Source organism: Macaca thibetana, chromosome 2 (genome assembly GCF_024542745.1).
Source record: "Macaca thibetana thibetana isolate TM-01 chromosome 2, ASM2454274v1, whole genome shotgun sequence".
In the NCBI taxonomy this organism is placed as follows: Eukaryota; Metazoa; Chordata; class Mammalia; order Primates; family Cercopithecidae; genus Macaca; species Macaca thibetana.
The window spans coordinates 155,287,141-155,299,811 of NC_065579.1; the positions used below are offsets into that span (position 1 = coordinate 155,287,141).

General features: G+C 43.3%; 1 protein-coding gene across 3 annotated transcripts in view; it reads left to right on the plus strand.

Annotated features, from left to right (window-relative positions):
• B4GALT4 (beta-1,4-galactosyltransferase 4) overlaps window positions 1-12,671 on the plus strand; it is a 30,008-nt gene extending 17,337 nt beyond the window's left edge. For all 3 annotated transcript variants that reach the window (XM_050778763.1, XM_050778765.1, XM_050778764.1), the window contains 4 exons: window positions 210-397; window positions 5,665-5,787; window positions 8,053-8,157; window positions 11,732-12,671. In XM_050778763.1, the coding sequence (XP_050634720.1) occupies window positions 210-397; window positions 5,665-5,787; window positions 8,053-8,157; window positions 11,732-11,864 (549 nt within the window). In that variant the 3' untranslated portion in view covers window positions 11,865-12,671. The remainder of the gene's footprint in view (window positions 1-209; window positions 398-5,664; window positions 5,788-8,052; window positions 8,158-11,731) is intronic.

Consider the following 12,671-nt stretch of genomic DNA (forward strand, 5'->3'; position numbering starts at 1 on the left):
AAGTTCTGGAATATAAGTATGTGTGAAGCACAAAGAAAAAATCAAATGGTCTTTTATTGCCGTTGCATCTTTTCTGTCAGATCTTTATGTCACAAGTATAGTCTTGTGCGTTAACAAGAATAATACCACCTCCTGAATCCTAACTAAGAGGGGAACAATATGAAACTTTATCTCAGGAGCTTTTCAAGTTTTAATTTTCATATCTCTAGGCTGAAGGTAAAAAGTTTAATCGAGCCAAACTCTTGAATGTGGGCTATCTAGAAGCTCTCAAGGAAGAAAATTGGGACTGCTTTATATTCCATGACGTGGACCTGGTACCTGAGAATGACTTTAACCTTTACAAGTGTGAGGAGCATCCCAAGCATCTGGTGGTTGGCAGGAACAGCACTGGGTACAGGTAAGGTGGTCTGCTGAGGGTGGCTTAGGTCGAGAAGCTCAACTATTGTGATCAAGACTGGGTGGAACAAGCATCCAGAGTGTCTTAAGAAAATGAGAAATAGGAAAAATGTTCCATGATATATACATCACTTAAAGTGCAAAACAGAAGTGAGAGAACGTAATGAGGAAAAAACCCTACAACAGCTTCGGCAGAGGATCACAAAGACAAGGGAAAGCGTTGGAGAGAAATGTCCGAGCATTGCAGGTGGTGGCCAGCCTCACCCACAGCGCCCCTGTTGGGGGGGACTTCTGCAAGCTTTTCCACACTGACTGGAATGCAAGTAACTTATTTGTCTATTCCTGACTCCCCCTCTAGGAGGCAACAGGCTGGTGTGCCTTAGTGAGACCTCTGTTGAGATACCACTTTCCAGACTGTGGCCTCTTTCTAGAGCGTGGGGAGGGCATATCCTCTGAGTAGTCTTCTCAGGAGCCCAGACACCCAGGACAAGTCCATTTCTCTCAAAGCCACTGTGAGAAGTGCCAGATGCCATCATCTGTGTCTTCATTCCCCATCCCCTCCACCTCTAAGAAGGGCGTAGCTGCTTTTCAGCCTTATTTGATTACACCACCTCCTATTCAAGCACAACCATGGGGAAATAGTGACCCAGAATGTTTCTCTGCAAATGAAACATTATATTCCCTCATTTGTTTGCACACTTACCTGTCAGCTTTCCCCAAGCCCTGCCGTTCATGGGTGCTCATGTCTGTGGTGCTGACTGTGCTGGAGGCCATGAGACCACTTTGAATAAGGCAGAGCACCTGCCCTCACAGGGCTCCCCGTTGAGTGTCAGTGTGGGGAGGACAGGTAGCTACAGTGAAGTTGTGTTAATTTTGCATTTCTGCAAATAAAATTATAAGCACTTGGTAAGGAGGAGAGAGAGGGACAAATGAAGAGAGGAAGAGGAAGGCAGAAGGAGAGAGAGAACTGTGAAACTATCAAATGGTGCTGGAGATTCCACCAGTATATACTCTACATGAGTGTGAAGTGGAAAGTGAGTCTTTTGATACCTCATTTGTTCTGGGCTTCCCTGTTGCTCCCTCACATTGGGCAATTAAAGAGAATTCTTAAGTAACATTGATGTAAGTGACTGTTGCCTCAGGTACTGACTTTAAACCCAAGCCCTATGTAAGCTGCAGGACATAAACACCTACAACAAACTATGGTGGGTGAGGGCACAGTGCCTTTAAGAAACACCTTGAAGGGAAGGGTTTAAAGCTGTTCCCCAGGTAAGGTGGTACCTTAATCTTGTGGAATCAACAAGAGCTGCTCAGCAGAGTTCCAAGACACGCCAGAGAGCACGGTACAGTTTTGGGGGAAATGCAAGTAGTTCACTGGTACTCTAGAAGGAATGTCTGTGAGGAGAGGCAAGATCTAAAGCTAGGTGGGGGCCAGATGACGCAGGCCTTGTTTACTCTGATAGAGTTTGAATTTGCTGTGACGGGGCTGGGCAGCTGTTGACACATGTTACAGCTGGGGAAGGACGGGAGAAAGCTTGGTTCAGCTGATTTTGAATGTATTGGATGAAGCAAGGGAAGAGGGGAAAACTGAGGGGAGAGATGCTACATGTCTGAGTTAGGGTGAGGGCTGTGGATCCAGAGGGCAAGGAGAGAATCCCACGATTTTTCTCTTTGGGGAAACTTGATCTTTGGATCTAATCTTATTATCTAGGGGTTTTGTTTTCTGGTTTCTTTGAGTCACTTCTGCATTGAGGAAAACAGTGCATCATGGCTGGGCAACTTGGTTTTTTCAGAAGCACGTCACTATCTGTTCACTTTTTCCGTAGTAAGATGTCACTATTTACAACACAGAACACCTATACCTTAGACACTTGCCATAGATGATAATCTTAAACTTCTCATTGCCCAGATTTTTTTAAACACCTGGTTGCACCATTCATTTCTAAGCAATCACAGAGGATTGCTTAAGGACAGGCTTTTTTGCTGGGATTCTAGATTTTATCTTTCTATTAAGCCGAACCATAAGAAGGCTGAACTCTTGGACATTCCTGCCAGGAATTGATTTTCACTCATGCTTTGGTGTCGCAGTCGTGGATTTCATCAGATGCTGCTCACTCTGAGAAACAGCGCATGTATGACTCTTGCTGTTTCTAACTTGCCATTCTAACTGGCCAGATGTTTCTTTTATAACTAGGTATCAGAAAGCCTTTGTTGAGTAACTGACAGGTTTTCTTAATATGATTCAGGTAATTGAATGTTTTGATTGAGAGGCTCTGAGCCAAATCCATGGCCCTCTTTTAGAAATTGAAAAGAATCTTATTTGCAGATCAGAGTTCTAATGTATTTCCCATCTTAATTTTCTGTTCTGATTTAAATGTTTCTAGAGTCCTGGTTTATCATTTATGATTTTCTCTGTTTTGTATGTATCATGTAAGCAGCCTCATCTTTTGTGGCTGGAGAGAGGTATGCAGAAGTTGCCCTCCTCCTGGACTACTTGCTTTTGTTGCTCTAAGCAAAGTCCCTGTGGCAGGCAAGTTCGTTTCCAGGCAGCTGGGTGTCTGCCCCGTGCTGGCAACTGTGTGCCCCCGTGCCATAGAGCTTAAGTCAGCACATGCCTCATCACTGTCACACCAGCCCCATGAGTACAAGTGCAGAAAAGCTTTTCTCCTTACACACATGCAGAGTGAAGAAGTTAAAGTAAGTTGCCCCAAGTGTCTCAGACTCTGATGAAGCCAGAAACAAATCTTGTTTCTCACTGGCTGTGGGGTCAGTGATGAAGCTGTGGACCAGCCGGTGGCAAATTTTACTGGCAAGAACTCCTTTGTTACCTGCCTCCTTCCTACAAGGAAGTCTATTGTTATTTTATGACTACGTTTTCCCCACCCTTGGGCCTTACAGCACTTTAAAAAATAAATAAAACGGTTCCAGGGCCAATTAAATATTTATGCTTTTACAGGTAAGAAGAAAATCCAGAAGCAAAGATCAATAAACACAGAGATTGTTGCCATCTGATAGGCACCTGATAAACAGTTCTTTTTTTTTTTTTTTTTTGAGACAGAGTCTCACTCTGTCACCCAGGCTGGAGTGCAATGGCACGATCTCAGCTCATTGGAACCTCCACCTCCCGGGTTCAAGCAATTCTTCTGCCTCAGCCTCCCGAGTAGCTGGTACTATAGGCATGTGCCACCATGCCCAGCTAATAATTTGTATTTTTAGTGGAGACAGGGTTTTGCGATGTTAGCCAGGATGGTCTCGATCTCCTGACCTCTTGATCCACCCGCTTCAGCCTCCCACAGTGCTGAGATTACAGGCGTGGAGAAACAATTCTTTAACCCTTCTTGCTGACTTGCCTTCTTCTGTCCCTCCCCACTCCAGCTCACCCCTCTCCAAGTGGTCCTCGGGCAGCCTGTGCCTTTCTCCCTCCTGTGCTTTGCCTCACAGAGTTATGGTCACCAGGAAATCCCCTATTTTTCTGCCTATTTGAATCCTTCCAGGTGCCCTCCTCCTGATGTAGTGACACCTCTCTCCTTAGAACCCTGATAATGTTCACCTCTCTTGTTAGGTTATAAACTCTGAGGGCAGGGCTTCCACATTTCCGTGTTTAGCCAGCCGTCTTGCATGGGGTGGATATTGGTTGTGATAAGCTACCACATCATCGCCCTGGTTCTCATGCTGATTGCTTGTTGGTATCAGCAGGTTATGCCTGCCTTATCACCATGTCCTGTTCAGGCAGCTAAGAATCCCTCCCCTCTATAAAATGCATTCTGATAACCGTGGTAATGAGACACTCCTAGTAGATGTCTTGGTCAGTGATATTTACCTTCTAAGCACTTTATTTCCTTTTTTTTTTTTATTTTTTATTATAGGCTGCAAAAGTACAGTTTCCCAGAATTTTAAGTTGGGGGCATATAAGTAAATCTGTTTCTCTTATGGGTTAAACAGAGTCCCCAGTCTTTTCTCAGAACATAGAAAGAAACAACTGAACTACAAATTAGCTTTTGGGATGCCACTTGTTCACTGGCCAGTGTCTACATGTTTATTGATCTTTCTTTTCGGTTTTTCTTTTTATCTATAAAATCATAAATATTTTATCGGTCCTGGAACAGTTTGACCTGAAGTTAAAGTTAAAAATTCTCTAGATATTCACATCTTTTTATTTAGTAACATCCAAGTTGTTAAGCTACCTTAACTTGCATTTCTGGATTGTTGAAATGTTATATTTAAGGAATACCTTTATTTCTGAGGTTTACAAATTCGTTCACTGGTAATAAGAGTCCTATATAACTGGGAGGCTGGGAGGTGCTCTCTTACTTTTACCTCCTGATCTTTCTCCTCTTGCCTCTTTTCTTTTCGGTATTCCTAGGGTTCCACAGAGCTGAGCCCCTTGGGTCTACCCTTTGTACTCTTCTCACCAACTAGATTGTTGGAGATTTCTCGACTTGTGCCTTCAGGTACTACATGATAACAGCTTATTTCCAAAACCATATCTGTAGTCACCCCTCTCTTGTGACCTTGGACCCTCTATCCTTTTGCCTACTGGCAAAGCCCCAGGTGTATCTAAAATTCAGCTTATCTGAAGCATGATTCACTGTCCTTCCTCTCAAAACCTAGTTCTTGTTCTGTACAGCCTATTTTCATGAAAAGCACTACCTAGACTCTATCTGGTTGACAGGCCAGAATCTTCAGGGGGGTTGACATATGTTGGGTTATCCAGGGAACAGACTCTGAGCTGGAGATGCATGCTGAGAAGTGGAGATTTGCATACAGAGTGTGTGCATGCAGTGTGTGTGCAGGAGCTGTCTCCTGCCTTCAACCCTCCCTTGCAAAAGTGAAAGTGAAAAAAAAGGTATATTCATCATGACACACATTCATGCAGAACCCGGATGCAGCCTCAGAATCCTCCTTAACCCAGTGCCCTTGGCAACTGTTACCATTCCTTGGATTGGCACATGAGATGAATTCTGTTATCAATATCTGACGGTGTGGTTCACATTAACAGATATCTCTGTAGGCCTCTACACACAAACACCACCACTAACAGCCAGGTGGCACCTTGCTCAGTGAGCAGAGGTGAACGTTTGTCTAAATAGAGGGAAAAAGACAAGACAGGGAAGGCCAGGAGCATTGGGAGGTGGGTGTCAAGCAGGAGAAGCAGGAGTGGGTGGCTGGAAGTACTTGGTCTCCCAGGTGTTCCTAGAATGCCAGCCCTGAAATCAGAGACTTGTGGTGCTAATATTCTTACCATTTCTCTCATCTCTTTTGCTCCAGGTTACGTTACAGTGGATATTTTGGGGGTGTTACTGCCCTAAGCAGAGAGCAATTTTTCAAGGTGAATGGATTCTCTAACAACTACTGGGGATGGGGAGGCGAAGACGATGACCTCAGACTCAGGTGAACAACAGAGAAAGGTCCCCTTCACGGGGCTCTGCGATCTGGAGATCTGTGGCTCTGGAGACCTGCATTTATATTTATTCCTTTAGATGCCAGTCCAGCAGGTCACTAGGCTGCAGATTTGGGCTTGAAGGGTGCAGGGGGTGGAGGGAAGGCAGGATGGCCCACATCGTTCTGTGCCAGTGGCAGTTTACTGCTGGTCTGGGGGCATTTGGGGTCCAGAAGTGTTGGTGGAGGCCTCATGGACTTGTCAGTGGGAAAGACGTACTGAGACGCCAGTGAGTGAGAAACCTCAAACTGCAAGATGTCTGCTGACCTGCAGTTTGGAGACTGGGTTATTAAGAGCCTCATGCTTTCTGTCAGACCTCAGGGGGTCCTCACACACAGTCCCAGTATCCCCTGCAGGGAGTGCCAGCAGCCTCTGGCGAGCTGCACATGTTGAAGCAGGCAAAGAGGTCCTCTCCTCAAGCTTTAGACAGCCCTGCACACTGTGGGGACTGCAGGTGGCCTGACCCCAGGCCTGACTCAGTTCTCTTGGACTGCTTTCTGCTCTGAGGGGCTCAAAGGGAATAAGTCTGGCCTCCACCCACAGCTTCTTCCCCTGAACTTGGATTTGGGGGCCAGATAGTTATAGTTATCCCTACCTTGCAGAAATAAGTAATTATTCAAGAGCTTGGGCTGGTATCTTTAGACTTGTCATCACAAGGCCCTTCTGGGTGTCAGGAGACTCCCTTCCCTCTTGCTGTTGCCTCTTGGAAAAGAAATTTCTTTTTTTTTTTTTTTTTTTTTTTTGAGACAGAGTCTCATTCTGTCACCCAGGCTGGAGTGCAGTGATGTGATCTTGACTCACCTCAACCTCCACCTCCTGGGTTCAAGTGATTCTCCAGCCTCAGCCTCCCTAGTAGCTGGGACTACAGGCATGTGCTGCCGTGTCTGGCTAATTTTTTTGTGTTTTTAGTAAAGGCCGGGTTTCACCATATTGGCCAGGCCGGTCTCGAACTCTTGACCTCAGGTGATCTGCCTGCCTTGGCCTCCCAAAGTGTTGGGATTACAGGTGTGAGCCACCATGCCTGGCTGGAAAGGAAATTTCTAACCTGGGGTTCTGAATTATTAGATATGTGACTGTTAGAAATTTTTTTCTTGCGTCATGATAAAGAACCCAAGAGCTCCATGCTGGTCTGGTTACCATGTCTAGCCTGAGAGCCTCTGGAATGTTTCTAGCAGGAGGGAGTGCATTTCCCTGACCAAGGGCTCTACAGAAATGGCTGTAGTGATGGGCAACAGCTCTTCGCAGCCCAGCCCATCAGCAGCCTATGTGGTCATGACTTAGGAACTGGACGGAGGGTACCTGCTACATTTCAGGACAACAGTAGCAAAGGCTAATGACAGACAATCCCCATTATCTTCCCCAAATCTACTTCACTGGGGTGATTAGTAGAATTTTGCCCTGATCTCATGTCTTCACTGTCTTCTTTCCTGCTACGCTTCAGCTTCAAAGTAGAGGGGAGCCTCCAATTTTGCTTTAATTTGAAAAGACCATCATGGCCTTCAGAATGGTTTTTGACTAATGTGGTGGATAAACTAAGATGATTTGAATAGGAAAGTTGGTTGAGATTTACTGCTTACTTAATTCGCCTGTGCAACAGGCACTACCCTTCTTTGTACTTATATAATACATATAATACATTACAGAGTACAAGCATGTTCCATGCAGATTATATCATTTGAATCTTTGAAATCAAGTCCCTGTCACCACTGTCATTTTACAGATGAGGGAACTGAGACTTTGGAATAGTGAACTGACTTACTGAGGTTGTAAATAACGGAGTCCAGATTTGAACCTAGGATTGTAGCTTTAAAGCTTGTGACCATAAATGGCCATTCCTTTCTTTGTTAAAAGAAGGCAACTCTAAGTAAATTGGGGATCCTAACAGACTTGATTCTCCTATTCTTCATGTTGTTTTGAAATAACTACTTTATCAGTTTTTTTTTTCTTTTTGAAAATGACTAAGTATAAATTAATGCATCTCCTTTGTACCCCAGGAATAAGTGTTAAATCTCATTCTTTTTGTGGGCTTATCACCTGAAGTTCCACCATTATAAGAAATTGGAAATTTTAGAAGTTTCTCTTTTTTTAATACCCCAGTAGTCAAGCTGTTTGTGACTCTCTGTGTGTGTGTATACATTTTCGCAAATGATGCTTTTTATTTGCCTACTGGTAGATGAATAGGATGGACTTAAAAAAAATCTCTATTATTGTTCTAGGGTTGAGCTCCATAGAATGAAAATATCCCGGCCCCTGCCTGAAGTGGGTAAATATACAATGGTCTTCCACACCAGAGACAAAGGCAACGAGGTGAACGCGGAACGGTAAGTCCTGGATTCACCTGCCTGGCAGGCTACCTCCCTAGTGTGTTCTGTCAATAAGGACTGTGTTGAATTCGATCAGATTTGAACCAGTTTATTGTGTTAAAAGATTTGTATTAAAGAAATTTTCAAACAGACACAAAAGGAGAGAAAGTGGTGCACTGAACTCTCATGTCTACAGTTCTCAACTCATGGCCTCTCTTCTTTCCCTCAGTTTTTTTCTCACCCCACTGGATTTAGAAACGTGTGACAGATGTCATAGCATTTCATGTGTAACTGCTTCAGTATCTTAAAATATAGGAGGTTTTAAAAAAGGAATCACAATACCATTATCATACCTAGAATAAAATTAACACTATCTCCTTAATGTCATCAAATGTCTAGTCAGTGTTAAAAGCTTTTTTATTTTTAAAACCAGTTGGTCAGATCAGTGTCTAAACAAGGTCCACATGGCATTTGAATGATCTCTTTTAATCTGTAGGTTCCCTCTCCCCTTCTTTATGAGTTCCTTGATATTTATTTGTGGAAGAAGCCAGCTTATTTGTCCAATAGAATTCCTTGCATTACGGATTTTTCCAATTGCATCCTGGTAGTATAACTAATGTGTCCTCCTGACTTCTGTTTTCTCATAAACTGGGTGTATTAGTCAGGGTTCTCTAGAGGGATAGAACTAATAGGATAGATGTATATATGAAGGGGAGTTTATTAAGGAGTATTGACTCACACCATCCCCAGGTGAAGTCCACAATAGGCCTTCTGCAAGCTGAGGAACAAGGAAGCCAGTCCAAGTCCCAAAACCTCAAAAGTAGGGAAGCCGACAGGGCAGCCTTCAGTCTGTGGCTAAAGGCCCGAGAGCCCCTGGCAAACCACTGGTGTAGGTCCAAGAGTCCTAAAGCTGAAGAACTTGGAATCTGATGTTCAGGGGCAGGAAGCCCAGGAGAAAGATGAAGGCTAGAAGACTCAGCAAGTCGGCTTCTCCCACCTTCTTCTGCCTGCTTTATTTTAGCCACGCTAGCAGTTGATTAGATGGTGCCCACCCACATGGAGGGTAGATCTGCCTCTCCCAGCCCATTGACTCAAGTGTTAATCTCCTTTGGCAACACCCTCACAGATACACCCAGGAACAATACTTCGCATCCTTCAATCCAATCAAGTTGACACTCAGTATTAACTGTCATACTGGGATTTCTCTTCATTTCTGGAGACTTGAACAGAATCTGAATACTATTTGTGGGCAAGAATTTTCATCTATGGTGTTGTGTACTTCCTCCAGTGTCACAGCAGGAGGATATAATGTCCGGTTGTGTCATTTTGGGATGTTAGGATTGATCTGTGAGTTTCGATATCGCCAGTCTAACCTATGCATTGTGAGATTCCCCATCAGTTTTTTACCTAATGACTTCAGCAGTCGTTGATGCTGGATTTCTAAAAGTATTATTTGATTAGGAGTTGCAAAATTGTAATATTCTAATTCTGTTGTTCCTTCTGCATTTATTAGATTTTTCTACAAAGTACTTTCTCTTTTCATGTATTTGGGTACTCTGGGGTATAGTTTTTATAGGAAAGGCAAAATAAAGAGAAAGAGTCAAGCACTGATTAAAATTTTTTCAGACTAATGCTTGGTGTTTCCTAGCATCCTTCAGAATGTAGTTCTTGTACTTTTTGGTACTCATATTGTCTCATCTTTGGCCAATGGAATCTTCTTCAAGCTGGGTCCTGAATCCCAGTAGTCCTCAAGAGCTTCCCTCCCCCTGCTCTGCCGTGACGAGATGTTCTAGGTTCTTCTTGTACTTTTCATGCCTTGGGAATTGGCCTATTCACCAAGGAATCCTGGCAGATAAGCCAGTTCTTATGAGGCTTTGATTGAAGACTCTGTATTTCTTTGTTCTGATTTTTCCCCTTAAATTTTCAAACAGTATTAAGGGGCTTTTTGTGCTTTTGTTATGGTCTACATTTTAAAGCAATATTAAAGTGCTTTCAGCCTGATATTAAAGAGTCCTGTTAAAAGTTTATTTATTTTTTTCAAGGCAGGATCTCACTCTGTTTGTTACCCAAGCTGGAGTGCAGTGGCGTGACCATGGCTCACTGCAGCCTCAACCTCCCAGGCTCAAGCAATCCTCCCAGCTCAGCCTCCCAGGTAGCTGGGACCACAGGCATGTGTCACCATGCTTGGCTAATTTTTTTTATTTTTTGTAAAGACAGGGTCCCCCTGTGTTGCCAAAGGCTGGTCTCAAACTCCTGGGCTCAAGCAATCCTCCTGCCTCAGCCTCCCAAAGTTCTAGGATTACAGCATGAGCTACCACGCCTGGCCTAAAGTTTATATTTTAAAGCATTATTAAATGTCTTTTTGCCCTTTTGATAGAGTCAACCACTCCAACAAAATAGCTATTTCTATTTTCTACATTTTTCTAGTCATTGTCCATAGGTGTGCATTTTTCTTTTATATTAAAAAATTAATTATTGAATAGATAAAAGAGTGCTCCTAAATTGTATGAAAAGTGTGAAGATTCTTGATGCCATGAGCACTGCTGGTATCTCCCACCCCCACTCTGAGTGCATGACCTGTGTGGTCCTCCCTAATCCTGTAGTCTCCCCCTTTGCATCTCCCCTATCCACCTACCCAGGTAACACCTCTCTGAATTTTCGTGATAAGTATTTGTGATAATGATAGTTATTTCTGCTGTTTTTTGGTTTTCTTGTTTTCCCATATGTTTATGTCCCTAAACAAAAGATTGCTTAGTTCTGCATGTTTTTCAACTTTATGTAAATGAAATCACACTGCATTTATTCTTCTCTGACTTTATTTAGCTGAACGTGATGCATCTGATCCCCATCCATATTGTCATGGGTAACCAGCATTTATTGTTTTCACTGCTGCGCAAGTAGAACCTATTCAGTTCACTGCCTGCTTGTCTTCCCAGAATCCGTGGCTCTGGCCACACTAGTGACTTCTTTAAATGCATCTTGCTCTTTTGCGTGTCTGTGTATCTTGCCCAGGGTGGTCTCTCTGCCTGGAGTGCGCTTTCCTTCACCTTCTTCACTTGTTGAATTTCTCTGTTTTAACCTTACTGAAATTTCCCTTCTCCCTGACGCCTCGCCAGACTTCCTCATTAGGTTAGGTCGCCCTTCATTCATCCTCACCTACATACATTCCAAAATTTTTGGAGGCTTGTGAACGCTATGTACCCACCTACAGACACAAACTTTCCTTATAACACAGGAAGATTCAGAGATCCCCTGAAGCTCAGCTGAGGATCAGTTAGCAGTGGATGGCACATATCCTGTTGTATCTGTGTTCCTTGCACATCCTTCTGTCCTGTAGACTGGGGGCTCACTGAGTGCAGTGACCGTTTTCATCATGGGTCCCTGGGTTCTCACATGTAGTCAGACACATGAATACATGGCTATCACGTCTGTCACCTTCAATGGGGAAAACAAACTTTGTGATAGTAGGAAACACAACAGGTACAATAATTTACAAAAATATGTTTGCTACATTTCGGGGCAAGGCAAAATGCAGTGGAGACATACATTAAATTCTTGTCTTATCATTCACATTTGTTCTTTTTATCTTTAGGATGAAGCTCTTACACCAAGTGTCACGAGTCTGGAGAACAGATGGGTTGAGTAGTTGTTCTTATAAATTAGTATCCGTGGAACACAATCCTTTGTATGTCAACATCACAGTGGATTTCTGGTCTGGTGCGTGATCCTGGATCTTTTGGTGATGTTTGGAAGAACTGATTCTTTGGTTGCAATAATTTTGGCCTAGAGACTTCAAATAGTAGCACACATTAAGAACCTGTTTCAGCTCATTGTTGGGCTGAATTTTTCCTTTTTGTATTTTCTTAGCAGAGCTCCTGGTGATGTGGAGTATAAAACAGTTGTAACAAGGCAGCTTTCTTAGTCGTTTTGATCATGAGGGTTAACTGTTGTAATATGGATACTTGAAGGACTTTATATAAAATGATGACTCACAGGATAAAATGAATGCGATTTGAGGACTCTGGTTGAAGGAGATTTATTTAAATTTGAAGTGATATATTATGGGATAAAAGGCCACAGGAAATAAGACTGCTGAATGTCTGAGAGAACCAGAGTTGTTCTTGTCCAGTGTAGAAAGGTACGAAGATACAATACTGTTATTCATTTATCCTGTACAATCGTCTGTGAAGTGGTGGGTCCCAGGTGAGAAGAAGGCCACAAAAGAGGGGAGAAAAGGTGACGAATCAAGATGGAGTGAACTTGGGAATGAAGAGGTAGCAGGAGGGCAGAGTGTCTCCTGCAGAGGCAGCAGCAGCTGAGCTGGTTGCAGCTGCTGATAGCCTGCAGGGGAGGCACCTGCCTAGGTATGCCTTCCAGTGATGCCCACCAGAGGACACATTATCTATTAGTTTTTAGAGTTTTTGTAAAATGATTTTGTACAAGTAGGATATGAAGTAGCAGTTTACAAGTTTACATATTAACTGATAATCAGTATGTCTATCAAATACCTCTGTAGTAAAATGTGAAAAAGC